The following is a 27963-nucleotide window of genomic DNA, read 5'->3' on the forward strand; positions in this document are numbered from 1 at the left end:
CTGGCACCTGTTTCTCTGTAGGTTCCTTCTTCTTGTAGTGGGTTTGGCAGGAACATATTGGTAAAGCATTCTACGTAAGAATTGGAGTGTTTCCTTTTTTTCTTGCTTCCATAATAAGTAGTCCTCAGTCTCCTTTCAAGCAAGTCAATGAAAGCTTTTAAAATGTTTTTTTTCTTGGAAGCACTTCAGGACTCAAAGATGGTTTGCAGTATGCATCTGTATTTGTTAAGTGTTCTAATGCCACTGTCCTGTGTTTGTTTTGGGATAGCAGAGGTATTTGTCCACCCATTACTGGCTTAATTTTCTTACTGAATTTTCATGTTTCTTCCTGAGCGAGTGTGATTTGCTGTTTTCCATTTCCCTAACACAGAGTTCTGGACAGAGGGAAAACTGAGATTCAGTTAAGTGACAAGTCATCTGCCTATTCTCTGATGCCTATAACTCTCTTCACTGTAGCACATAGCTGCTCTCTTACCCCTTTTTATCTATCTGGCCCCTTTATATGTCAGTCCTTGTTAGCAGTCTTTCTGAAGAGAATCAAGTTCAGCCTTGTAGTGTTTCCAGCATGCTGCAATTGGAAGGTTTCACTTGCCTCAGCTTTTTTAAGTCTCTGAAAGTAACAGGATACAGATGATCCATGCAATGGATGGATAACACATAACATCTTTTTAATTGAAGACTCCTTGCCAGAGTATTTGATAATGTGTTAGGAGGTGTTCCCAGTCCACCAGGAGATGTTATTTACCAGGTAGTAGCTTCAAAATAGAACATACTAACGGAAGGAGGTAGAATAGCTTTGAAAGCTACGAAAGAAATTTTAAATTTGTGCTGACTTAGTCAGCTGTAATACATTTTTTTCTCTGATAGATCTAACATAGTTACTGATTTTTTTTCCTAATGAATGCTGAGCAAAACCATTCATCCTTTTATTATCATTATTATTTTTTTATCACAGAATTGTACTTCAATACCAAGAAGAGCAGATAGTGCTGAGGGCAAACAAATTGTTTTCCTGCCTTTGTTCCTGTTGCCTGTTCTATTTTAGTATTGACGTGCTTGTTCTATTGAAAGCTTAAACAATACAAGGTCATTGGGAACTGGAAGCCATGCCACTATCTGACGTAGAATAAGTAAAACTGGAAGTCAGTTTTACTCCTTAGTCAAGTATCAGTGGTGCCAGAAGATGTGATGAATTAGAGAAGGGAGTGAATCTCCTAGAGTTTTGTGCTGTTTTAACATACAAATTGACCAAGAGAAAAGTGCTCACGGTGGTCCAACTTGCTCAGCACAAGATTTACTTGACACATGTAGAGTGATTGATTTACAAATAACTCCTGTGGTCAGTTTTCTCACCCTGATTCCTTGCATCTTTTCTCAGAAGTGCCTCCAACAGCTGGAAGAGAAGGATACAAGCGGATTTGCAGAACGTAGTTTAACCCGTTAGCACCTTTTGAGCTGATGGAGAACACTAAGTGAGACACTGTGTTCCTGGTTGTGCCCTGTAGTACATCTTCATGGGAGTATCATAAGTCATGGTAGCTTCTTTGGGCCTGGAAAGGTCTTCAGTCCTTCTTGACAAATTTGGATGAGTGTTGCTGACTTTGCTGACTGTTCTCCCCCGCTCCCCCCAAAGTCGTTGAAACATCTGATTTTGTTTGGTTGGGGTTTTTTTTGTTTTTTTGTTACTACTGCTTTTATTTGGTATTAAGAGAGAGCAGAATTAAGCAGTTGTGATTAAAATAAACAGAGGATAAAGAGGCTTCAGGGGAATTGAATGAGGAAAAGAGAGACAGATTAATAACACGTGACCAACAGAGGAGCCTAGATTTCATGAAGTTATGCCAGTGAATGCTAAACATTGTAAATATATGTTTGACAGTGGACTGACCAGAATCTGACTGTGCTCCTTGTGGGGCAGAAAGTATCCATGAATAAATAGGCACGGACATACATCTCAGAAGAAAGTACTGCAGATACAGGCTCTGCATTTGTGCACATACCATATGAATTTAGCATATAGTTTTAAACAGCCATACAATTCTGTTTTCAAAAGACTGCTCTAAAACTGGAGCACTGGGAGAACTCAACAGATCATGACTCCATTTGTTTTTCTCTCTGCTATCAATGGAATAAAACAGGATTTCCTGCCTTGTCTGATACATCTCTCTTGGGGCTTTCGTGTACTGGAATTTGGACTGTGATTTAGATGTGCTGTTTGCTCTTGCAGATACACTGTTACTCTGAAAACTGTCTTGGTAAAACTGTCTCTCTGCTGATATCTACAAATGTAGTTGAGAAGTCTCTTTCCAGTTTCCAAAGACTTGAGTGCTGGTTCTGAGTCTGTAAATCAAATGTTTTTGGAAAGAGGTTCTAATAATGTGATGAATCAAAATATTTTTATTAGCCAAATCATATTATTGTAATTATTCCAAGAACTGGAAGAACAAAATTCAGTTCTCTTTCTGGTCTGCAGGTCTAATGGGAATAAGCAACATGTATTTGCTTTTGCTATCAAACTCAGATCTGAATGTCTCTATGGAGCAGGTGAATTCAGGAGATCTTTCTCTCCAGCTGGTTTTCAGATTAGATTCTCATTTCAAGTGAAATGAGCTATATGGAAATAATTATAATAATAAAATAAAAGCATTTTAAAATCATGGCAGATTTCCATTTTTGAATTAATGATATATAGGGGAAAGCCCTAAGCTTGGGTCTTCTGACAAGTAGCTTCAAAAAGTGGTGGATTGAAAGACAGCATTGCAATTTGCTGCTTGTTTTCAGTTTAAAGCCTGGATAGATTGCTAGTCAGCAAGAATTAAAGAGACTGAATTTATTCCCCAAACTTTGCATTTCAGAAAGATATCTTTTACAGTTATGTGTGTTTAGGAAATAGGGCTTAATGCTCAGAACTGCTTTGTTAGGCTGATGGATTTTCATTCATTATGGTGAATTGCTTAGAGAATTGTTCTACTCCTACCCCCTTGGTTACCAATGAGAAAATGGTTTCATATGAAGATTATGTATATTGCTTATTTACTCTATTTTAAATGAACTATTGTTGTCAAGTCTGTTATCAAGGACAGCACAACTGCACATTCTAATATATGCATATGGTTAGTTTAGTGTTTCTGTAGGAATCACAAGTCCTTTATGGGTTTTATGAATTATATAGCCTTTATGAATTATATGGTAAACATCCATCCAATCAGGTCTCCTCTGTGGAGCGACTACATAATTCCTTCTTCTGTATTAGTTATTCTCTTGATTTTTATATATGTTATCTGAGATATCTCAAACTCTGTTTGCTGTTTGTATGTTTTTTCATCCAGCAGATGAATGATTAGGATCCTGCCAGTCCTGATTTCAGGAGTCTCTGTAGTTAATCTATAACTTTTAATAATTTTTTTTCTTAGAGACCCAATACTTCAGAATTCCAATGTCTGCCCCCATTCTCCCTGCCCTCTGAGTTTAACTATCACTTAACTATGTTGTACACATTTTAATCTTTCTTTGTACATCATCTCTGAGTCCCCTTCCGATGTTCAGTCTTCTTTCTGTCTCCACTTTGGGCATTGTTTGTTTACAAAATTGCAAAATGATCATAATGATTGGCACAACTAAATTTGTCCTTTCACAGCTGCAGGCTGGGACAGTTTTGTTGTGTTTCCCTTTGTTGCTTTTTTGCATGCCACTCAAAATAGCTGTGAAGTTTTGGGGGAAGAATTACTGATGTCCAATGTACTCTCTCATTTGCTTTGACACTTTGCTTTTTTATATCAACTTTTCCCAAATCATCCTGTAGAAAGTCTGTGTTTGGGAATATCATTCTGCAGGTGTATGTTTCATTTAAGTTTATCCTTTGTTTCCAGACTCTCCAAGTCCCTTTCTATTGCTACTTTTTTTCTACAATAATGTTTTAACTACTGACAATTTATTGCCTAGGAATTTCATGAACAAGATGTATACTACCTAATAATTACTGACAATCATTAGCAGATCAGGGCTGTGCTTGTGTTGGACACAAGCTGTGAATAATGGAGGGAGCTTATTCTTTACCTCTTCAGGCAGACACTGGCTACTGGGAAAAGAGGAGACTGTGTGTGTGCACAGTAGAGAATACAGCTGGAATATAGTTATTGATTGAGATCTGAGAGCCTAGCTTCTTAATAGAACCACTGAACAGGTGTGGTAGGAAGGGACCTGTTGAGATCATCTAGTCCAGCCCACCCTGCTCAAGCAGGGTCAGCCAGAAGAGGTTACCCTGGACAGTGTCTAGTCAGGTTTTGAATATTTCCACAGATAGAGACTCCACAACCTCTCTGGGGACACTACTCTAGTGTGTGACCACCCTCAAAGGTTAAAAAAAACCAAACAAACACAAAAAACACAAAAAACACAAAAAACACAAAAAACAAAGGCAGCTTTTCTTGCATAGAATTTGTGTTTCAATTTGTACCCATTGCCTCTTGTCCTGTCACTAGGCACTTCTGAGAAGAGTCTGACTCCCTCCTCTTCAGTGCCTTTCCTCAGCTCTATATACAGATCAATAAGATCCCTCTGAGCCTTCTCTTCTTGAGGATAAACAGTCCCAGCTCTCTAAGCCTCTTGTCGTATGAAAGATGCTCCATTCCCTTATTCATATTCACCCATGTCTGTCTTGTACTGGGGAACTCAGAACTGGACAGAGCACTCTAGTTGTGGCCTCACCAGTGCTGAGTAGGGGGAAAGGATCACATTCCTCAAACCTGCCAGAAACACTCTTCCTAATGCAGCCCTGGATGCAGTTGGCCTTCTTTGCTTTGAGACTGTATTGCTGGCTTGTAGTCAGCTTTTTGTCCACCAGAACTCCAGGCCCTGCACTGTACAGCTGCTTTCCAGCCTGTCAGCCCCCAGTGTGTCCTGATACACAAGGTTATTCCTCCCCAGGTGCAGGACTTTGCATTCCACTTTGCTGAACTTCATCAGTTTCCTCTCTGCCCAATTCTTCAACCAGTCCAGGTCTCTTATGAATAGTGACTCTGCCATCTGGTGTACTAGCCACTCCTAGTTTATCTGCAAACTTGCTGAGGGTATACTCTGTCCCATCATCCACATCATTAATGAAGAGGTTAAGCAGCACTGGCCCCAGTATTGACCCCTGGAGTACATCAGTAATGACTAGTCTCCAGCTGGACTTTGTGCCACCGATCACAACCCTCTGGACCTGGCTGTTCAGCCAGTTTTCAGTCCACCTCACTGTCCACTTATCTAATCCATACTTTGCCAGCTTGTCAATGAGGATATTCTGGGAGAGGGTGTCAAAAGCCTTCTAAAGTTGAGTTAAACAACATCAGCATTCTCCCCTCACCCACCAAGCTAGTCACCTCTTTGTAGAAGGCTGTCAGGTTCCTTAGGCATAATTTCCCCTTTGTAAAGCCATGGGGACTACTTCCAGTCACCTTCTTGTCCTTCATGTATTTGGAAATGGTTTCCAGGTTTAGTTGCTCCATCACTTTCCCAGGGATTGAGGTGAGGTTGACTGGTGTGTGGTTCCCTAGAACTTCCTTCTTGAAGATAGGAGTGACATTTGTTTTCCTACAGTAGCCTGTCCGAATTGCCATGACATTTCAAAAGTAGTCAAAAGTGACCTTGCGATTACATCAGCTGTCTCACTCAGCACGCCTGGGTACATCCTCTCAGGCCCTATGGATGTATGAATGTCTGGTTTGTTTAAGTGCTCCATAGCCTGATCCTTCTCAAGACTTTCTCTCTGGCCACAGGGGCCTCATCTTACAAAGAAAGACTGAGGCAAAGAAGGCATCAAGTACCTTGGCCTTTCCAGTGCTCTTTCTCACCAGTGCCCTGTCACATTTTCTAGCAATGAGTCTGTATTTTCCCTAGGCTCCCTTTTGCTGCTTATGTAATTGTAGAATCTTTTCTTGTTGCCCTTCACATCTCTTGCCAGATTCAATGCTAGATGGGCTTTTGCTTTTCTAACCTCATTCCTGCATGACTGGACTGTCTCTATATTCCTTCTGACTCATGTCCCCTGCTTCTACTTCTTGTACACTTCATTTTTATGTTTTAGTTTTGTCAGGAGTTCCTTGTTCATCCATGCATACCTCCTGCTGCCTTTGCTCAGTTCCCTACTTGTCAGGATGGACCATTCTGGATTATGGAGAAGGTGATTCTTGAATATCAACAGGTTTTTTTGCCTCCTCTTCTCTCCAGGGCTGTATCCCATGGGAGTCTTCCAAGCAGATTGGTAGTACAGGTACCACTGATATCCAGCACAAGAGCTGACATGTGACATGTGACACGTGACATGTGCGGTGTGATGCCCACACACACACACACACCCCTCCCAGAAGCCTCAGGGGCCATTTGCCCCAGAAGTCGCTCCCCTCTTCTAGTCATGTGGTCTGTTGTGATTGGCTGGCAGGACCAGCCACACCCTACTGGTTTACCTGGAGGTATATCTGACCCAGAAGGCCCTCCCCCATATACACACAGGGGCTACCATTTTGGTTTGGCCACCATTTTATAACAGGGTGACACCATTTTATGGCAGGGAGCTGCTACTTTGTTAAACATCATACTGCTCTGTGATTGACTTGCAGCCATGCTGGCAGGGCCTAGAAATTATGGGAAAAGTTATTTTGTAAAAGCCTTTCAAAGAATGCCAACTATTTGCTGTCTCTTGTGACTGAGAATATTGTATGGTATTATAGTTGTTGGCAACTTCTGTATCAGGAACTGCTCTCTAACTATCCTTTTATCAAATTTGTGGAAGACATACCTGAAAAAGTCCTAGTGATAACCACTTATTTCCCCCTAATGAAGTAAATATGGTTGTGATTGATGATTTGATGAACTCTGCTTGTGAGAGCAAAAGAAATGAGAAAGCTTTTACTAAATATGTGCATCACAGGAATGTTAGCATCCTGTACATTGTCCAGCACATTTTTTGCCAGGGTAAAAAGAGCCACACCATCACTCTCAAAAGACAATCTATGGTGCTATTTAAGAATCCCTAAGTTAAGCTCAAGGTTGCATTCCTACCTAAGCAGATGTGTCCTGGCAAGGCCCTGTTCTTTTTAGAGGTGTTTGAAGATGCTACAAAGGCACACATAGGCACCATATGGGTTCCTGGTTGTTGATTTAAATGCTTCTATGCCAGAGGCTTTTATGCTAGGAACTGGTCTTTTCCCACTAGAACAGCTGTGATTTACATATTGGGGATGGGGAGGAAGACTGGTGTTTGGCAATAAATAGAGAAGAATTAGACTGTTGCCATGTGTTGCTATCGGTGCAGGATTGGGAACGTGACATTCCAGTGTCTGAAAAGTAATCTGTCCCTCCTGGCACTGTTGATACATCCCCACCTCCCCTGGCAGAGAAAAGCAGTACTCAGTGCAGCTTCTGATGGCCTGATAAAGACCATTTCTGAAACTGCCCTGAATACCTTGAAGGGGGACACTCCATTAACATCCCACAAAATATGTGTGCTGAAAAAGGGCTGCAAATCATTAAAAGCTGAGTAGTAAAAGTTAAAAGTTTGTCCTTCAAAAGAAAGAAACTACTGGCAAAGCAAACTGGCAGCTTTATAGATCCTCTTCTAAGTTCTGTTCTTCTGCTCGTATGGGGCTTTTGGCAAAGCAGTGATGGAATGTATGGGAAAAATATATCTGGTGCCTGCAGATCAGCTGAAGCAGCTAAGGCTGCCACCATTGCCCCAGGAAAACATGAGGACTGATAAAGTCCACTCTTTGGATGCTGAAATGAGGGACATTTTCCAGAAACAAGGCTTGGCAGCCTACAAGAAAGCTAAGGTTTGTAGGGCAGCTCTTCACAAGTACCTGGCACATGTGAACCAGAGCAATCAGGAGAGTGGGAAAATGACTCTTGGTTTTCTGGAAGAAAATAAGGCAGAAGTGGAAAATCCCCTGAGGACCCCAACCCTGTTGTTCAGGAAGCACTGGATAATGTGCATCCACTGTATTAAAAGAACGTATATGCGCTCCTAGGTAAACTAGGCCAACACAAGCAATATTTCTTCTTGGGACAACCAGGGAAGTTTTATATAGAAAGGAGATGTCATCAACAGATTGAGCATTCTTGAATTTGATGCATCCTTCAGACTTGTGCACCTTCTAGCCTGAAGAACACCTGGAATGTTTTCATGAATCCATGACTGTGGTGGAATGTCCCATCTTCTGTCATGGGTCATACAGCAAACTGGGATCTTTTGGACCAATTAAAAGTGACTGAGGAGGACCAATAAGCAAGATGCACATGACTTAAGAAGAGAAAGATACCTGAAGTCCAGTGATTCACCCTGTTAAGTTTACTGTTGAAAATAAAATATTCAGAAAATCTTTAGCCTTTGCTGTCTATAGCATCCATTTAAAAAACATGTTGGGGTGCAGTTCAAGAACACACATAGCCTTGTGGTTGGGTTGTAAGTTTGATTTACAGAATATATTTATGAAAATCATTACAAGAAATGCAGGTCTATCTTCTGAAAAATATTTGGAGTAGCTCTGGTCATGGGGAAAGCTGCATATTCATATTTTACAAAGCACATCACCATCTTGCTATTTTGTATTAGATTGCTAGAATACAGTTCTAAAAGCTGTTCAGAAGGTAATCTCTTGTTACAGTGATGTCAGAAAACAACACAGTGGTATCTGCAGGCCATAGAGAGGGGCTGCTGCAGTGGCTTCCTCTGGGAAGCAGTATCTCTAGTGTTGTGTTTTAAAAAGAACATGATGATTTCAAGAAAAAGAGCACTGTTTGGAGGATACCCATGCAAGTTAAAAAAAATTCTACATGGTTCTGGTCTGCCAGGAGAATTGCTAGCCATTGCTTCCCATACTTTTATGGAGGCATATCTACAAGCACGCTTGCTGGTCTTAGTGCAACATGGGCTCTAGGGAGCCATTAATGAGGGTAAATGCCTACAAATGTTTCTGTGTTGTAGCAAATTGTGCGGGAAAAAAACCCAAGAGAGCTGCTCAATGTCCATCTTTGCACATAGTTGAAAAGCACATATTTCTGCTGGCTTATTTCTATCACATTGTCAAATATACTGTACACAATCATATTAATGGTTGTGATCAAGGCCCTTATAAAGTGTATTTCTGCTGTCAGGTTTCCTGTTTTAATCAGGGAATAGTGCTCAGCACAACTTTGGTTTGGAGACAGGTCAAAGGCAAACAGTGTATAGCCATAGGTGAACTCTTTCCTGTCAACCAGTATGGAATGGTCTTTCATATGGTTGCCGATCATGTGAACAAGCTGCATGTATTCTCTCACACAGCAGCTGTTCTCAGAATCAGGCTGCAGTGGTTTCACTGGCATTTGTTCACCACCCACATACAGGGGCACAAAATTTGTATCATAAAGTTTAAAGGTGAAAGGGTTCTTAGCATAATTGCTTCTAAAAGCATCATTAGATAATGAAGCCACTAACAAGCTTGGGAAGCTGTCTTAGAAACAAACTTCCCTCGTTGCTGGCACGATTGCTGGCCATTGTGCTGAACACTTTCATGCATACATGACAAACGCATGACAACACACCCGGTCCACTGGCTATTTAGTGTTGGCCTCGGCATGCACCAAATGTGCTCTGGGTGCTACCTGCACCTTCTTCACAAATAGCGAGGCACACGTAATAACCAGCTTGCAGAATCCTGCTGCCAGGGAGTTCATCAAACAAAAGCTGTCTTTGCTGCATGTCAGCTTAATTTTTACATCCTCACCATTCATCAAAAGTTTTTCTTGAAAGAACAGATCACTGTGGAGGGGTCCCAATAGTTCATACTCTGGGCCATCAGAGCTGAGCATTGCCTGAACCCCTGATTATTGATGTCATGCAGGCTGACTGCTTGGTGCTGCCTGGCTGTGTCTTTGCAGAACAGCCCCGTGGAGAAGTGCTTGGACAGTAAATCAGCTGTAATTGAGAAGCAACTCAATGAAAGCACAGTAGGCGTAGCAGTTGTTGCTCTGGGTTATCAGTTGATCCCTGGTGTAATGTCCAGCTGGCTGAAAATAGAGGCCAGTGGGTTATTCACGAGAACCATGGTCTCACCAGCTCTGAGGCTGAACCTATCAGCTTTTACAGTCTTGCAGCAAAGATACAGTAGGATGTTCTTCAGATCTATGTAATCTTCCTCATTCCCAGCTATGAAAAAGTCCAGAATTGCAGACTCCACAATAGTGAAAAGCGAAGGCACCTCAATAAACAGACTTTTCTCAATGCTGGTCTGTGTTTGGGAGACTCCAGACAAATCCAGCTTGGATTTGGTGCATTCTTTGGCAACGCTGAATGAAAGCCATTCATTTTAAGATAGATTTCCTTTTCTAGCAGTAGATCAGGATGTCTTCCTCTGGGTTTTCTGTTTCTTTTGCACCATTCAGCCTGGGTTGTTATTTGTCTTCCCCTGGTCAGATTGTTGCCTAGCACCCCTTCCTTTTTCTTTTAAAAGGCTGGGGTCAATCTTCCCTCTGGGGATATGACATGGCTTTGTGTCTTTTAAAGGTTTTTCTCTATATATAAGCAAGTCTGAGCCCTCCTGATTTGAAGGAGTTTCCAACTTGCCCATGACAACCTTGCAAACATGTCCAAACACATTTTTTGCAGTATCTTCAACAGCACTTTTAACATGGGGCTTATCGATGTCTGAACTCCTTTGCAAAAACCCTTCTAAACAGGCTATGGAATATACTTCCAACACCTGCACCATACTCAACAGGAATGCCTTGAAAACAGGAAGACCATTGGCCAGCCTGAGCTCTGTAATAATTCATGTACAAGATGGGTCCCTGTAATTTTTCACAACTACCATTTTGGCATGGTTTCTTAAAATGTCAGAGCCTTCTGGGACTGAAGAGGCAGGTTCACCATCACCTTCCCAAAGCAAAATGAGACATGCTTAATCTGGTCAGTCTTTATTTCAATGCTGATTGCATGCTGATGGTTTACAGGCATGTAGTGTGGCTTATCATACATCACTGTCTCAATCATCTTATTACCGCCAGTTGGAACACAGAGCAATAAAGGAGCTGCAAAGTCCCTGACGAGCTGGTGCTCTACAAGATCCGTGTAGAGGTAGAGCAAGTTAAACTCTCCCATAATGTCAGCCATAAAAGGAAATTTCTTAGCAGCAACTGCTGGAGAAGCCCACAAAATATGTGCCAGATCTCAGTTGTAGAAAAAATGCAGGGCTTTTCATCAATTTTGAGCTTTGTTTTCCTTATGATAGTCACAGGCCAGGCTCACTGCTGGAGAGTCGATAGCTGAAGCTTTGTTTTGGGGGTTAATGAGGTGGTTCATATGTTCCATCATCATGGAGAAGGACAGATAATAGCCTTTCTGCAAATTATTCTGCCATGTCGAACTAAACTTGAACTAAAGTTCAAGCTCGTGTTTTGTGGGAAGATGCAGGGGCCTCTCAGTCCCTCTTTGCCTGTCTTCTCTTTGCACACAACAGGCTGTGTGCTGGGGGCCCCTTAGTGGCCTCCTAGGAGGGGTCTGATAACCCTCGGGCATGTTTCAACTTGTCTATGCTCATCATCCTTTTGGCACCCCTCCACCTTCTTGAAGTCCATCTCAGACATATCAGGGCTTGTTCTGCAGTCTGCTGAAGGGACCCCAGCCTTTTACTTTTGTTCATATTTAAACTGTAATTATTCATTCCATTAACTCTTATTAAAAATGTTTTATCCATTTTATACCTGTTTCTATGGCTATATATATTTGATAAAATATATATACATATATAGAAGTATTATACATAAAATAGATAAAATATAGATTTATACATATTTGCACACTCCTTTAGATATTCTTAATATATGTATATATACATATTACTTTTAAATATTATATAAAGAATATATGTATATGTATTTTTGTATGTTGCATATGCATGTATATATTGTACATAGATGTATACATTTTTGTATCTGAGGGCTTCCTGGTGCAAATGAAGAAGGCACCCAATTACAGGGTTTGCCCGAGAACACATGGCGATGATGGTGTCAAGAAAAGGCCATCAGCCAATATCAGAGCAGTGACATTTAACAAAATAGCGGCTCCCTGTCATAAACTGGTGGTGCCCTGTGAAAATGGTGGCCAAACCAAAATAACATTCCCTGCGTATATATGCGTAAGGGCTGCCCAGGACTGATGTACTTCTGAGTAAAGCTGTCAGAGTGGCCAGTCCTGCCAGCCAATTGGCAAAACATGACCAAAAGAGGGGAGTGATGTCTGGGGCAAGTGGACCCTGAAGCTGCTGGTAGGGGGGTGGGACTCCTGCCAGAAGCTGGGCAGGGGGGCACTTGTCACTTCTTATCTTGCCTATCACTGAAAACAGTACTACTCAGATCTCTGAGAGATTAAAACCTGCTCTCCTGAATTCCAGGATTGTGGTCCTGCATTTTGCCCTGCTCCCTCCTCATGGGATCCTGAATTCTAGTATCTCATGGTCACTACAGTCAAGGCTGTCCCTGATTTTCACATCCCCAACCAGGTCTTCTTTGTCTGTAAGCAGCAGGGCCAACAGAGCTCCTATTCTTGTTGATTCCTCAATCGCCTGTGTCAGGAAATTGTTATCAGTGCATTCCAGAAATCTCAGATTGCTTGTGCCCTGCTTTGTTGCCCTTCCAGAAAACATTGTGGTGGTTGAAATCCTTCATGAGGACCAGGGCCTGTGAGCATGAAGCTTCTTCCAGTTGTATGAAGAAGGCCTTGTCTAATTCTGGAGGTTTATAGCATATTCCTACTACAACATCACGTACTGCAACAGATTGGTCTGCTTACTAATATGACTCTCAACTCTTGACTGGCTCCTCACCCATCCCAGGGCAGAGCTGTATGCATTTCCACTGTTCTCTCATACAAGGTGCAACATCCCCTCCTTGTCTTCCTAATCTTCCTAAGGAGCCTGTACCCATCCATCACAACACTCCAGTATGTGAGTTATCCTGCTACCTCTGTGATTGCAGTGATGCCACAACCCTGTAACTGCACTTAGACGTACAGTTCCTCCTGTTTGTTCCCTGCCTTGCGTGCACTGGTGTACAGGCATTGGAGAGAGATACCCAAGTGTACTGATTCCCAGAATAGGCATGAGAGCTTTCCCCTTAAGGCTTCCAAAAGTAACGATTTGTTGTGTTCATTATAAATGGCGTGGTTGATGGATTTTTCACAAATTAGGATCAACATGGTAGCTGAGGAAATTACAAAATCATAGAATTGTTGCTTAGCAGGAATCTCTGCAAGTCATACCGAAGTGGTACTGTTGCTAGTGCTAGGTCAGGTCAGCCCTGATTGTCTCTAGCAAAGCACTGAAAACCTCTAAGACTTGAGATTTTGACACCATCTTTCTTGGTAACTTCCTCCAGTGCTCTACTAATTTCTCAGTGAAAGTTTCTCCTAATGTGCAACATAAACTACCCAAGCTGCCCCTCAGCTAAGTAAAGAGGAGATTAAGCTGTCCTTGACAAACAAAGCAAACCCAGCTGTTAAAACTTCCTTTGGCAAAACAGGTCCTTTATTGAAGACTCCAATGTGACCAGGTGAGGGCATCCAAGCCAATGCTTAAGAATTCTGGCTGCAAATTTACACATTCCAAAAACACAGACTGGTGAAATTTTCAGAATTTAATGCTCCTCAGGGTAGCTCTCTGTCTGCTAGCCCCACAAAAGATCAGTCTCTGATACCTCATTTCAGTTTTTCAGGACTATCCCAGCAGTACTGCTGGGGAGAGGACTCTAGGAAGAGGATAACTGCTGTCTCTCACAGATAAATAAAGGAGGTTCAGCATTTGCACAGTTTCCAGTTCTGTACCTTCTGTTACACACAGGCTGTCTCATTACAGCTGTTACAGCACTAGACTCAAAGGGAGATATCAAAATAATTCCTTTGTTTTGCATCAATATCCAGTTCATAGGAATGTTGTAGAGGAGTTTAAATCTTTGCCATGTTGTTATGGCAGTAGCACTAAATACGTATTATTAAGTATATTTACCCACTTCCATACTTCATTCTCATTTTCTAGGCTGAAGAACTTATCAGATTTTGTTGTCCTTACTCTATTTTGGACAATATTTAGAAGACGATCTTGCTTTGTCATCCACCAAGTTCCTGGAATGTATAGAGGACTGCTTCCTGATACAAATGTTAGAAGTGCCAACCAGGAAGGAGGCACTGCTGGACTTGCTATTCACAAACCGAGAAAGCCTGCTTTGTAATATCTCGGTTAGTGACAGCCTTGGCTGCAGTGACCACAATATTGTGGAGTTCGGGATCCTGCTGAGTGTGCTGAAGGTCAGCTCTAAGACAAGGATTCTGGATTTTAGAAGAGCAAACTTCAGTGCACTCAGGGTTCAGTTGGGAGGGATTCGATGGGAAGCTTCCATGGAATACAAAGGAGCTAGTGAGAGCTGGGAATTCTTCAAGAACTCTCTATTGGAAGTACAAAGTCAAATAATCGCCTACAAAGGAAAGGGAAGTAAGTGGAGCAAGAGGCCCCCATGGCTCAACCATGACGTCCTGGGTCTACTCAAATCCAAAAGGGAAGCACACCAGAAATGGAGAAGTGGAGGATTATCCGCCGAGAACTACAACAGCATAGCCAGAGAGTGCAGAGACGGAGTTAGAAAAGCAAAAGCCCAATTTGAATTGAAACTGGCTGTAGACATAAAAAATAACAAGAAAGGTTTCTTCAGGTATGTCAATGATAAGCAGAAAAAGAAGGAAAACATAGGCCCACTGTTAAACAGAAAAGGAGAATCAATCACCAGTGATGCAGAAAAGGCAGAGGTCCTCAACACCTTCTTCACCTCTGTCTTTACCAGCACTGTAGGGTCCCAGGCTTTGGGAACAAAATTGCCGATTAAACCAAATACCGACCTGCCATCGGTGAAGGAAGAGTTAGTATATGAATTACCACAGGAGCTTGACCCCCACAAATCAATGGGCCCTGACGCCATCCACCTGAGGGTGTTGAGAGAGCTGGCTGACATCATCTCAAGGCCACTCTCCATAATCTTCGATAAGTCGTGGAGAACGGAGGATGTCCCAGAGGACTGGAGGAAGGCAACTGTTACCCCTATCTACAAGAAGGGCTCAAGGGAGGATCCGGGTAACTATAGGCCCATCAGCGTTACTTCAATCCCTGGGAAAGTTATGGAATGAATCCTCCTGAGGGCCATCACAAGTCAGTTGAAGCACGTGATTGGGAAAAGCCAACATGGCTTCACTAAAGGCAGATCGTGCTTGACAAACCTGGTGGCCTTCTATGACAAAGTGACTTGCCTGGCTGACATGGGGCAGGCAGTGGACATTGTTTACCTGGACTTCTCCAAGGCCTTTGATATGGTCCCCCACAGTCTCCTCCTGGAGAAATTGATGTGTTATGGCCTAGACAAGTGGTCTGTGCAGTGGGTGGGGAACTGGCTGACAGGCCACACCCAAAAGGCTCCTTTTCCAAATGGCAACCTGTCACAAGTGGAGTCCCCCAGGGATCGATATTGGGCCCAATGCTTTTCAACATCTTTATAAGCAATTTGGATAATGGGATCAAGTGTAGCCTGATGAAGTTTGCTGATGACACCAAGTTGAGTGGGGAAGTAGACACCCTGGAAGGGAGAGCTGCTCTGCAGGAAGATCTGGATAGGCTGGAAGAGTGGGCCAGCAAGAACCTTATGAAGTTCAACAAGGAGAAGTGTAAGATCATGCACCTGGGAAAACATAATGCGGGAGTGCAGCACAGACTGGGATCCGCTGGGCTGGAGAGCAGCTCTGTGGAAAGTGACCTGGAGTGCCTGGTGGACAGAAAGCTCAACATGAGCAAACAGTGTGCCGATGCAGCCAAAGAGGCCAACAGGATGCTGATTTGCATCACACAGGGCATCACCAGCAGAGATAAAGAAGTCATTATCCCACAAGCGCTGAGTAGCTTGTCAGGCCACACCTGGAGTACTGTGTACAGTTCTGGTCCCCCCCTATACAAAAAGGATGTGGACAGGCTGGAAGGGGTCCAGAGAAGGGCCACCAAGACTATCAAAGGATTGGGAAGCCTGCCATATGAGGATAGGCTGAGAGAACTGGGTTTGTTCAGCCTTGAGAATCAAGGAGGCTCAGAGGGGATCTCATCACCATGTACCAGTACTTCAGGGGTAGCTACAAAGAAGACAGAGACTCCCTTTTTACAAGGCGTTACGTGGAAAGGACAAGGGGGAACGGACACAAATTGCTCTTGGGGAGATTCTGATTGGTCACAAGAGGAAAATTTTTCAGTGTGAGAACAGTCAACCATTGGAATAATCTCCCCAGGGAAGTGGTTGACTTGGCCACGTTGGACACCTTCAAGAGTCGTCTGGACAGGGTGCTGGGCCATCTTGTTTAGACTGTGCTCTTCCCAGAAAGGTTGGACTAGATGATCCCTGAGGTCCCTTCCAACCTGTGATTCTGTGATTGCTTTGCAAGAGACTTTCTCTGAGATTTTCAGCTGTTAAATCCCAGTTTTGATTAATCCTGTGAATTATCAAGACAAAGCAGGAAAATGTATCTGGTCTTACCTGAAAATCTCCTTTAACCACCAGCTCTTTCCAGAGATGAATGAACTACCCAAATCCAGAGATAGCAAGAGGCATCCAAAAACTTAATTTGCAGAAAGTACATCTCTGTTTTGAAGTGGTAGAAACCATGTTGTTTCCATCCCTGCCTCCTTCCAGAACAGTGATCTGATCTGTAACTCAGGGAAGAATACTGCAAAAGCAAAAGACTAGCACCTCTGTCTCATGGTAAATGAATGGAAGGGATCTACTGCTGAGCTTTGAGTCCCATTTCCCCTTTAAGTTGACTCCACTTTAACTAATATTGTGCTCTCAACAGAGCAGTTAATGCATTGTGATAGCTTGAAAAATCCTGCTATTTGTGAAGATAATCTTTCTGGACAATCAAGTTAATATCTTCCAAAACTTAGGTTAGTGTGCATTGAAACAAGAACAGGGACTGCTCTGTCTATTGAGACAGGAAGACAGCGTGGTGTTTTTTTGAACAGTATCTTTTACTGTTTTGCATCTCCACACCAGACTTCTTCCAAATGAAGCACCAGGTCCAAAACGCACAGATGATATTAACTCTTCCTGGTGATCTGAGGAGTCTTTGAATCAGATTTCCAGCTGCTAAAGAAGGTGATGTTCATCTGTATTTCTCATAGAAGTTCTCTTTTAAAATTCCTGCATGGTGGGAAAGAACAGCCTTTCAAACTGTTTTCCAAAATGTGCTCCTTCTTGATTCCATAGGACACCTGTGAGCTCATTAAGAGACCACAAATGAAGAAGGGAAAATGAAAAAACAAAAACCCAAACCAAACAAAGACAGAGTGAGTGAGAAGAACATGCTGCTTCATAAGAGCCATTCTCTCCTCTGCATGCTGACTGGTCTGAGAGTCAGTTTGGAGAAATGATGGAAAGTCTCTCCATCTTGAAAAAAAGAGCTAAGATAGGTAACCTTTATCTTGTAGGACTTACCAAACAGAGGGAAAATACTGCTGGCAGCTTTTCCGAAGTGTTACTGACCCCAGCAGAAGGGAGGGTTCTAAGAGCCACCTGGACACCGAAAAACCTTTCTATGCTAGGCTTTGGTGGTACACTCTGCTTGTCCATGTAGCTTCTTCATGCATGTCCTTTCAGTGCAGGTCGTCTCTCTATTGACTTATTGTTTAAATAGAGGCCTGTCAAAGCCTAATTCAGAGTAGCTTTTTGTCACTGCAGTTGTCCTAAAATCAGTTTGCAGCACTGCCACTTATTTTCACAGTAATGCTGTTAGTAATTCCTTGTAACAAACCTCCTGTGCTTTTGGCCATTTTTATGGGGGCCACATTTAAGCTGTTCCATGTATTTTTCATTGTATCATCTCTGCGTCAAGGAAGATTGCCTGTTTTAATACAGTGGAGAGGAAGGTGGGGAGCTTTCTGTTCTCTGTAACTGGGCCACAGATGGCCCAGTGCATGTTATTCAAAGTCGAGGTACAAACTGAGACAGTTGCTTCTTCTTTTGTCCCTAGTGGTTGCCTGTCATTATTTGGTTTCTATATGATTCTGTTCTATTCCAAGTCTGTTAAAAGCTCCCCTCATGTTTAACCAGCAGTAGAAAGGCTGATGTCAATAATAAATCTTCCCTCCACTTTTTCCCTCTCACACACCTAGTTGTGGAGCTTTTCAATCACACGTTGCATGCATGCGATGGAGTGATGGCGAAAGTCAACAAGAATATGGCCCTTTTCCTCTCAGTAGTGCCTTCCTTATCAGATTCCTGTTTCCTGATGCTGTTCAATGACTTACTTCAAGTGTAAGTCTATCAATATTATTCTATAAATAAACCTTACCAGAATAGCATATTCTACCTCTTCTTTACCCCAACTTGTTTGTTGGTTCATAGTTTTGCTGGATTCTGCATGCATTATCTTACTCTGAGAAGCATGAAATGTCATTATTTGTGCATATGCTAACAAACTACAAATGCTGTTACCAATAAATAAAATTATCTAGCTCTTACTGACAATTGTGGCCACAATACTTGAGTCTTGTCATCACCTATGGCATAATTTATCAAATTACTTCTCAGTTATGTGAAGCAAAATATACAACATAATGCTTGCTAATATTCCCCTTGTTCCTATTACTGGAAAATATTAAAGAGACAGGCTTTTTGGTTTTCATACTGACCTCTAGAATTGTGAATATTTCATTCTCATCCTGTCTAATAGTTCCTCCCAGGCTAGCCAGATAAACCTGTGCACAATCTCCTTCTGTACAGTACGTCAGTCTTGGCATACCTCTTACTATGTGTGTTGTCCTTCCCTAGGTCTTGTAAACTCTTACTATTTCTTTAGGTTAAAGCAGCTAAATCTGAATAAGATGTTCTATTGTCAAAGTTTGTATTGTTGTATTAGTTCACACAATGCTCAAAAATCCAGAATAAAATAAGAGAGACCTTTCCCACTCTGGTGATAGTACTTGTCAGAGAAAGACTTGCTTTTGGGTTTCTCTCTCTCTGGGTTTATCTGGAGTTCTAATTTCTCTTAAAGCATTTGACACTTTTTAATGATTGGTTTCTGGGCACAGTGATGATGACAGGTTTTGAGGTACTGAAGAGAATTCATTCTTTGAAAGTGAAATAGCAGAGTTAGGGAGAAACTGTGAGGAAATTTGTTCCTTTTTTTGAGCTTTCAAGCTCAAAATATGTGTGGCATAGCTTGACTGAATTGCCCTATAAGTATGAATATGTGTATCCATGTATGTGACTAACTTTATGATAGTGTTCTGCAGTTACCTTCATGACATGAACACCAGAGGAAGGACAGATTTGATGGCTGCCTGGAGGATGATAATTTCTGGTCATGAGAGGGAAATGAGCCGACATTTTATGGGAAGAAAAATCCAGTGAAATTTACTATCCTGTTGAACCATTTTCCTGGGGAAAGAACGTCAGTGCCATTACTCTCGCGCAATTAAATACCAAGCATCATATATTATTTAATTATACAGTGAAAAAGGAATTAATAAGATGATGTGACATATTTTTGCTCCTTTCACCCTCCAGGATTCAGCTGTACCAAACAGAAAGAGGTGGATCGCGTAAGAATAAATCACTATTTTCAGTGTTCATGTTGTATAAAAAATGAGATTGGTAGAGAATAAAGTGTCAGGGAAAGCTATTTTACTCCTGAAATTCTAGCTAGCTTTGGTTGGTATGGCTGTATGCAATTAAGTCCCAAGTCAGTGGTATTATTTTTGATTTTTTAAAGAAGCATGAGTGAAAAAAAAACATTTGGCCTGGGACCTAAGGTTTAAAGCATAAATTGTACCATCAACAGTACTGCTACTCAGTAGAATGACAGAGAAAAACACAAGAGAAGAAAGCACAAAACTTGAGGAGCTCTGGAGAGGAGAAAAATAAAATTTGACTTAAACTGTTAGTGCTGTCTGGTATGGGATGCCACCTTGTGGAAGTTTTTAGGATGTCATGTCTTTTATCAAATCTCTTAAAAATGCTCCTGACTATTTACTCTCTTCAGTCACTGTGGATAATCCTGTTTGCCTAGATCAGCCTTGGTCTTTAATAGCCCTTCCATCACTTGATTTTTTATGTAATCTGCAATTTCAGTGTAGTTTAGGGCTGGAGAAATCTTACTTTGGGAGGTAACAAGTCTGTGAAAAGGAGAACTTTTCTTGGCTTGCCCAGTCGGCCTGGAAATCAGCAGGTGAGGGCATGATTAGTGCAGATACTTGTATATAATTGTAGGTATAATTGTAGTCCTGCATTAATGTTTGTTGTCAGAAAGCTCTGAAGCGAACTGTAATCACATTGTGCATTTTGGCATGTTAACCCAATCACTATAGTAGTTGGAAAGGAGTTATTCCATGGTTGTCTTCAGCGGGACACAGAATTGCAGGAAGAAGGAGCAAATGTGGACATGTCTGCTGCCTCAGCTGACATACCACTTCATTTTGCATTGTAAAGGACTTGACATTCAAGTTGTATCTCCATAGTGGTCCGCCTAGCAACAGCACAGGTGTGTTGCTAATGGCATTTCCCAACAAATGTCGAATGCTTCTTCCCTGCTAGAGGCATTCTTGAAAGGTGAAGGTGCAATAGGTAACCGGTCTTCTGCTAAAAAGCAAAATGTTTTGCTCTTGAATTTACCAAAATACTATGGTAGCTACCACAAGCAAGTGAGGAAATTCTCTCTCCTGTATGGAAGTGTATACAGAGTGTCTCTTGAACTGAGACCCTGTCAAAGGGACAGAGGCTGGCTGTCCATTTTTCTGCTCTCCAGCTTTGATTCTCCTGCTCTTGATCCGTTTCATGTCCATCGCATGGAGCACCATCAGGCCTGTCACTTTCGTGGTTTCCTACACTTGAAGGTAGCACTCCCTTCCCTCATCTAAGCAATTAGCTGCTTCTGACTTTGTCTAAATAAACATAAACATGAGCCTCCTTGAGCAATTTCCTAGCCACCTTTCTTTTGTAGGTGCAATATCTGTCAAGGATTGTGCTGCGTTTTTTTCAAATGGTAAAAAGATGCTGGTAAGGGCTTCTTTCTTCTACCTCTTTTACTACTATCCTTATAATTGGAGTTGGATACTAAGGTGCAACTCTTCATGGGCTGATCTTTCTATTGATCGCATGTATCCTTTTTGTCCGTTACCTGCTCTTCCTCTGTAAGCCTTTTGCCCTGTTCTTGCTCTTACCACCACCTTGTTTATCTGCAACAATCATCTGCTTTTGGCCTGGTGATTCCAGAGTTGACTGACCTCTTTCAAAAAACTTGAGCTAGGGCTGTGATTTCTGAGGCTAACTGAGTATGAAAGTCCAAGGAACACATTTGTGAATAACCTTTAAAGTCTGAATTGAGGTTCTGAAAGAAAGTTACACTGAACAATATCAGTCTTTGGTAGAAACTTCTTTGGAAACGTTTACAGTCTCATCCATGGAGTGTCATGAAGTCATTGATTGAAGTGCCTTTAGGAATTGGCAATGTACAGGCTGGCAGCTTAGAAATGCCATTTAAAACCTTAAATGAATGTTGTGTGGTGAGAGCTGCTTCTAACCTCCTGAACCATCAAGCCTGAGCAACTGCCTGCAGTTCTCATCTAATGGTTAAAGCAGCTGTGCCACAGAGTGGATTCCTGAGAGGGCTTGAGGCACCAAAACTGCAGCAATTCAAGGAGAGAGTAGGAGAATTCAAGGGTAGAGGTGCTTCCCAGCCTCCTTACAAGAATGCTGAAGATTTCCTAATTGCACACGCTTGTGAGGTTTAGACAGTTGTGGGGTTTTTTTACCAGACTTCTAAACTTAGGTGCAAGGGGCCCCGAAAATGACCACCAATGCAATATAGCTAATCTCCATCTCTTATTCTCTTTCTCTGCCTACACAACCCTACATTTTTATGCTTTGCATGATGTTAGCTTTTGTGGACTTGGTACATTGGAGATGCTTTACTCTGCCTTCCATGGGAATACCTGTGAGCATCTTACATAAGGCCTACTCCTGGTCACAGTTCTTCACCAAACCGGTGTATTTCCCTAGATGCAAAGCAGTTTCAAAAGCTTCAAGCAAACTAGGAAGAGGGCTCAGAGGGGACAGAAGGGCCACAGGTGAAGTAAAAGAAAATAACCATGCATATGATTATGTAAACGTAAGCCTGACTCATACATAAGGTGACATGAATGCAAGATACTAGTCTAGTTTTTTTTCATGTTCTGTGAAGCAGCAAAACCAGTAGAAGCCAGTTGTACCCTGAGTTATCTGCCCTGCTGGTAAAATCACCTCAGACAGAGGTGGGGATATTTGCCAAAAAAGTTAGGTCTGTAGCTCTTCCTCATGCCAGATTAGTGCTCATCAGAAGGCAGGATTGAACCCTATTTTAGTGGAGGTACTGTTCTCTGACCATGAGTTTCCAGTTTGAGTAAAAGCTGTAAGTTTATGCAAGCACAATGGGGTGGACTGGGTGTGGTGAACCTGCTTGATGCAAAGAACTTCTGTTCCTCTCATTCCTCACTGCTGTCAGGTAGGTGAGCACTAGCAGCCTTGGGATATGACTGTGAGTAATGATTAGGTGCTGTTTGTTTTTCCCATGCAGTGGTCCAAGTAAATTGGAGCACAATACTCTGAGTTGAAGTGGGGGGCTACTCTGAGCCCTCTCCCAGTGAAGGTGATGTGAATTTCATCTCTGACCGTGGCAAAGGATAGATTTGGCTCACAGATTTAATGAAAGTGCAACTAACTCCTGATTCTGATTTCACTGCACAATGATCACAGATCAGATGGGAAGTTGTATAACAGTCATTTGGAGCAAGTACTATAAGACAGCCAGCTTTTATGCCTTCTGTAGTACAACAGTTGGCTATTGTTCTGAAGACCTGCCCCATTACTTAGGGTGGAAAACCTTATTTCCTTAACCAGGCATGGTATTGTTGAGTAAGAAACAAAGTGAAATTAATTTTATGTTGTATTAGCAGCTTTGCATTTCCTTCAGGTTCTCTCACTGACAGAGAGTAGCAGAAATTGAGCTTGTAGATAGTAAACCTAGAAATCTGATTTTTGTGACATTGGAACACTGGCAAACAACAGTAAAGCTATGAGAACTCATACTAAAACCCAACCTGGCTACTGGGACTGGGCATTTTATGACAAATATTTATTGAAATTATACTATTGTTTGTAATTATCTCTAGGACTTCCTTGCCTGCCCTAGGATGAGGAAATACAGGGCTGGATACACTGAGACATTGTAGTTGACTGCAGAAATAAGTGCAATGGAGTATTCCTTCAAATAATATTTTTTATCTTCCTATGCAAAAATGTTATTGGGTTGTGCTGTTGGGAGATCAATGGGTAGCCCTGGTTTCATGTGCTGAGTCTTTAAAAAGAGAATTGTGCCATAAAGTGGCTTTTGAATAGATTTATAAGTATAGGTGACATGACCAAGTCTAGGTAAGAACATTAGTTTCACGTTGTTTCCGCACCAAGCCAGTGAAAGCATTACTGAAGAACAGTTACTTGAGAATTTACTTGAGAAATTCTTTCCTTTCAGAGTGGGGGAAGGAGACAATGCCATTTATTTTAATGGTGAAACCTTTCTTTTGTTTATCTCTTTACAGTTATGTGGCTGTGGGCTGCTGGGCGTGGGCATCTGGCTGTCAGTGTCACAAGGAAACTTCGCCACATTTTCTCCTAGCTTTCCGTCGCTTTCAGCTGCCAACCTAGTCATTGCCATTGGCACAGTCATCATGGTGACGGGCTTTCTGGGCTGCCTAGGTGCTATCAAGGAAAACAAGTGCCTCCTGTTGAGTGTAAGACAACAATACTTCTTTTCACTAAGACCAGTAATTGTTGCTTTATTATTTTATTTAAATGACCAGTGCAAAATAGTCTTGTGGATCACTGTAACATTGCCCTTGGCTTTCAATCTTCTGTATACTTGCAGTATGACATCCCACAGCTTTGGTCACAGTGATATCATTGGTGTATTAACAAAGGTATCCTTGTTACTGTGTGCCCCAATGTATTTGATAGCAAAGCAATTACTATCAGTTACCTCTGAATGGTTAAACACGAACTGTAGGGTCAACCTGTATAGGCCTTCTAGAAATGTCTGTTAAAAGGATTGACTGAAGGATTTTAAGCACAGCTGCTTTTGGATGCCACTGAGAGCCTCTCAGGGCTATTTTCTACTTTGCTGTTATTAAAAAATATATATATATATCTGATCCTTGGCAGTCTTTATCCAGCACTGAAGCACAGACGTTGGGAACCCCTCTCAGAAAACACAGTGTGGGTCACTCCTGTTGTATAAACACAGGAAGCCTCACCATGCTTCTCCCCACCCCAAGGAGAGAGGTATTTTGGCAGAAGGTGAGAGAAGGGCTTTCAAAGCAGACACCTTCCAATTCAGTCACAGCTTATGAATCACAGATACATTAAGGAGCACATGGGTTTTCCTTGCGTAAAAGTTTCCCTTACATGGTGCTGGGGAACAGCTGGGCAGCATTCCTTAGACCACCTCAGAGAATTAAACTGGAGGACAAATGTGCATGTTATTTGCTGTCTGCTGCTTGGTTTTGTACGTTGTACAGCTAGGAAAGCAAACAGAGAATAGTATTGAGGTCTGTGTTGTTCATCCACACAAACTGCAACACCAGCTGAATTTTTGTTTGGGTTTTTTTTAAGCATGTTTATATTCTTAAAAGGTTCTGCAAAAGTCTTTTCATACTATCATGACTATCATAAGTTTCCGACTGGAGAGCTTGCTGCACTGCATATGGCATCTCCCCTGGTATCTCAGTGCGGGGTGCCATGCCTATGTGGCAGTCCACTAGTACATAAAGGCAACTAACGGGCAGGAAAAGATGCCCCTGCAGAGAGAGAATTCAGCTACAGAGAGTTGGGAATAGAAGTGCTGAGAAATGTAATGACTATTCCAACAGGCAGTCAGGCGTGGTTAAAGCCTACCTGCTAGGGAATCACTCCTGAGGCATGTCACATTGATCTTTGTGGCAATAGGTTTAGCATCTGTTCTGTAGTCTGTACGAAGGAAACAGACTACCAGGGCTGCATGCTGTGACAGCAGTCAAAAAAAGAAAGACAAAAGCACTGCTGAAACCTGCAAGCAAACTGGTAGTCATTCAAACCTAAGATTTGGAGGACGCTAGACAGTGAGCTTCCTCATTGAAGGTGAGACCTACAGAACTTTAGTGGCAATACAGGAACAATATGCCTGAAGTTTGAAATCAAATTTCCATGTTTTTGGCAGTAGAGGAAAGGTTTAGAGGACAAGGCCTATAGTCTCCAGCGTTTCTAGCAGCCCCAGGTTTGCTCTCTAGCTGGCAAGTTCATATATACTGTCTGTTTTTTCTTTGTTCTAGTTTTTCATCGTTTTGCTGATAATTCTCCTGGCAGAGCTGATATTACTCATTTTGTTCTTTGTTTTTATGGACAAGGTAAGCAAATATGCCATATAGATTAATTATCTGTACTAGCATGTAAACCAGGTTCAGTTTGCTTTTGTTTGATGGAAGTATGTGGGTTCTCCTTGCCCTTCACTTGGTGAAGGTTTAACCTTGAGATCTTGCCTGTTTTCTGTAAGCTGCTTCTGCAGAGCAAAGAAGAAGGGATGAGGAGGGCAAACAGGAGAGAAGAACCTGCTGAGCTTTACAGTTTCCTCCCTGAAATAAAACCATGGTCCAGGGCCTCCCTTTTAGTCTTCTTCTAAAAGCTAAGATAGCCTTCAACATATCTGTTTGATGTCTCTGCAAGAAGCTGATCATCTTGTGGACCTGGGTTGTGGGAGGTCCTACTTAAGACCTGGTTAGCTTCTTAGGGCCAGTCCTTGGACAGGAGTGGAGGAGAGAGGCCTAGGATATTCAAAGGTTATTCCAGATGCCTGTCTCATTTGACTGGGCCTTTTCCCAGAGAGTTTGACAAGGGTGCAGAGCAGATCAAGAGGCAGCTTCTCCTAAAGCCCACCTGTAGGAATCTGCTATCTAATAGAGACTAAGTGAAGTAGGCACAACTGGCTGGCCTGTCAGATAGGTAAGACTGGAAAAATCCTTGGGGAACTGAAGAACTCTGCTAAACACAGGACAGAGCTTTACAGTATGACCATGTCCAGACTGATTTTAAAATTGAGCTCCTACCAGATTTGTATCTCTTCCCAGGTTGTCATTACGATGCCCGCCACTTTCAGGGAGGTGGCGTGAACTTCTGATTTTGAATGGGATGTCGAAGAGAGATGAAACAGATATTATAATATAGTTGACCTTTATGCCAGGACCCATAGGTTAATCCTTTCTCTGCTGCCAGCCCACTGCTGTCAGAGCCAAGGTGCATTCCTACCTGCATCGAGGACTCCAGCCTTGGACTGAAATTTATACAAGAAATTGGACATCTCAGATCTCCCATTAACCATTCCAACTTCCTCCTCTAAAGAAAGAGGAGCACATTTGAAAATCATAAATCCTACAAGCCTGTCCCCACAAGGAGAACAATAATAATGCCCTTTTTCAATTGATTTTGTATTGGCCATTTATTATAGCCTGCCTGAACCTGTGCAAGGGATAACTATGTTAATGTTGGGAGTCTGGGACTCCGATTTTATTATATTAGCACATTGAAGTAGGCCATAGGTTACAGGCAGGAGAGGCTGCTGTGGGGTATAGCCAACAGCTGTTTCTGGCAAAGTTAAAGTAAGCTCAGCAGATCTCTGCTGATCACTCTTCAGTTAGTTTGGATCAGATGCTGACTATAGGAAGGACTCGTAGTAGAGGGGAAGCCATTTGGTCTCCTATCTCATGAGAATTAATCCAGTATTTTGCAATCTGAGAGAGAGACTAGGCCTTGGCAGGTGCTGAAAGGTCCCACTGACTTGTGAGTCTTGAAGCTATGATGGAGCTTTTCTACCCATGTTAAGTTTGTGGTGACAGAAGGTAAGAGAGATACATTCTATATGCAAGCCTATACCATTTGGTCCTTTCCTGTAAGCACCAGTGCATTGACTTTCTGTATTTTTTACATGATGCAGGTCAGTGAGAGTGCAAAGAAGGATTTGAAGGAAGGCATGAAGCTATACAATTCAGAAAATAATGTTGGACTGAAAAACGCATGGAATATTATTCAAGCAGAGGTAACATATTTTCTCAATAGAAAAAAATAGCAATTTGGCCATAAAGGCTGCTGCAGTTTGCAGCACCATGCCAAGTCTAAAAGATGGCTAATACAGGCTTTGGTTTCTGATTTAGCACTCTTGAACAACCAGGAAGTACTATGAAACCCAGGATCAAAGTGTATGCTGTAAGGTGAAAGATGCTTATCTTTCTCTGAGATTCTCTGTTCTTATCACAGGCAGAGGTGATCTGAAACAGAGGAGAAACAGCAAAACCTGCATAGGTAGAACTGCAGCTTTGGCAGCTAGGCTTTTGCCATGCAGCAGCTGTGGGCAGATTACCTTACGTTTTGGTGTTTGGGCTCATGTCTCTGTGACAAGAAAACTAACATAACCTTGAGCATGGGACCATTTATTTTCTTTGTGTTTTGTTTTTTTTTTAATGTTGTTAAGTATTTGCTTTAAGTGATCACTGAGCACAAAGCACTTGAAAAATACAAAAGTATTGTGGCAGCCCTTTTGAAAATATACCATGGTTTAGTGGAAGTAAAAGTTTGTGGTGGTGCATGATTCACAAATTGTGCTAGTTAGGTTAATTTATTAATCATTTACTTTTGCCATAGATGAAATGCTGTGGTGTGAATGACTTTACGGATTGGTACCCGGTGCTGGGAGAAAACACTGTCCCAGACCGATGTTGTACAGAGAACTCCCAAGACTGTGGACGGAACTCCACTGAATTAGTGTGGAAAACAGTAAGGCTCGCTTTGCCCAGGTCAAGGCTTAGGGAGGGGTGGGAA

General features: G+C 42.1%; 1 protein-coding gene across 5 annotated transcripts in view; it reads left to right on the forward strand.

The window, feature by feature from the left end:
* Positions 1-27963, forward strand: part of TSPAN9 (tetraspanin 9) — a 198584-nt gene that overhangs the window by 164862 nt on the left and 5759 nt on the right. For all 5 annotated transcript variants that reach the window (XM_064463421.1, XM_064463399.1, XM_064463415.1 and 2 more), the window contains 4 exons: positions 23664-23855; positions 25428-25502; positions 27083-27184; positions 27787-27918. In XM_064463421.1, the coding sequence (XP_064319491.1) occupies positions 23664-23855; positions 25428-25502; positions 27083-27184; positions 27787-27918 (501 nt within the window). The remainder of the gene's footprint in view (positions 1-23663; positions 23856-25427; positions 25503-27082; positions 27185-27786; positions 27919-27963) is intronic.

This window comes from Phalacrocorax carbo, chromosome 1 (assembly GCF_963921805.1).
Source record: "Phalacrocorax carbo chromosome 1, bPhaCar2.1, whole genome shotgun sequence".
Taxonomy (NCBI): Eukaryota; Metazoa; Chordata; class Aves; order Suliformes; family Phalacrocoracidae; genus Phalacrocorax; species Phalacrocorax carbo.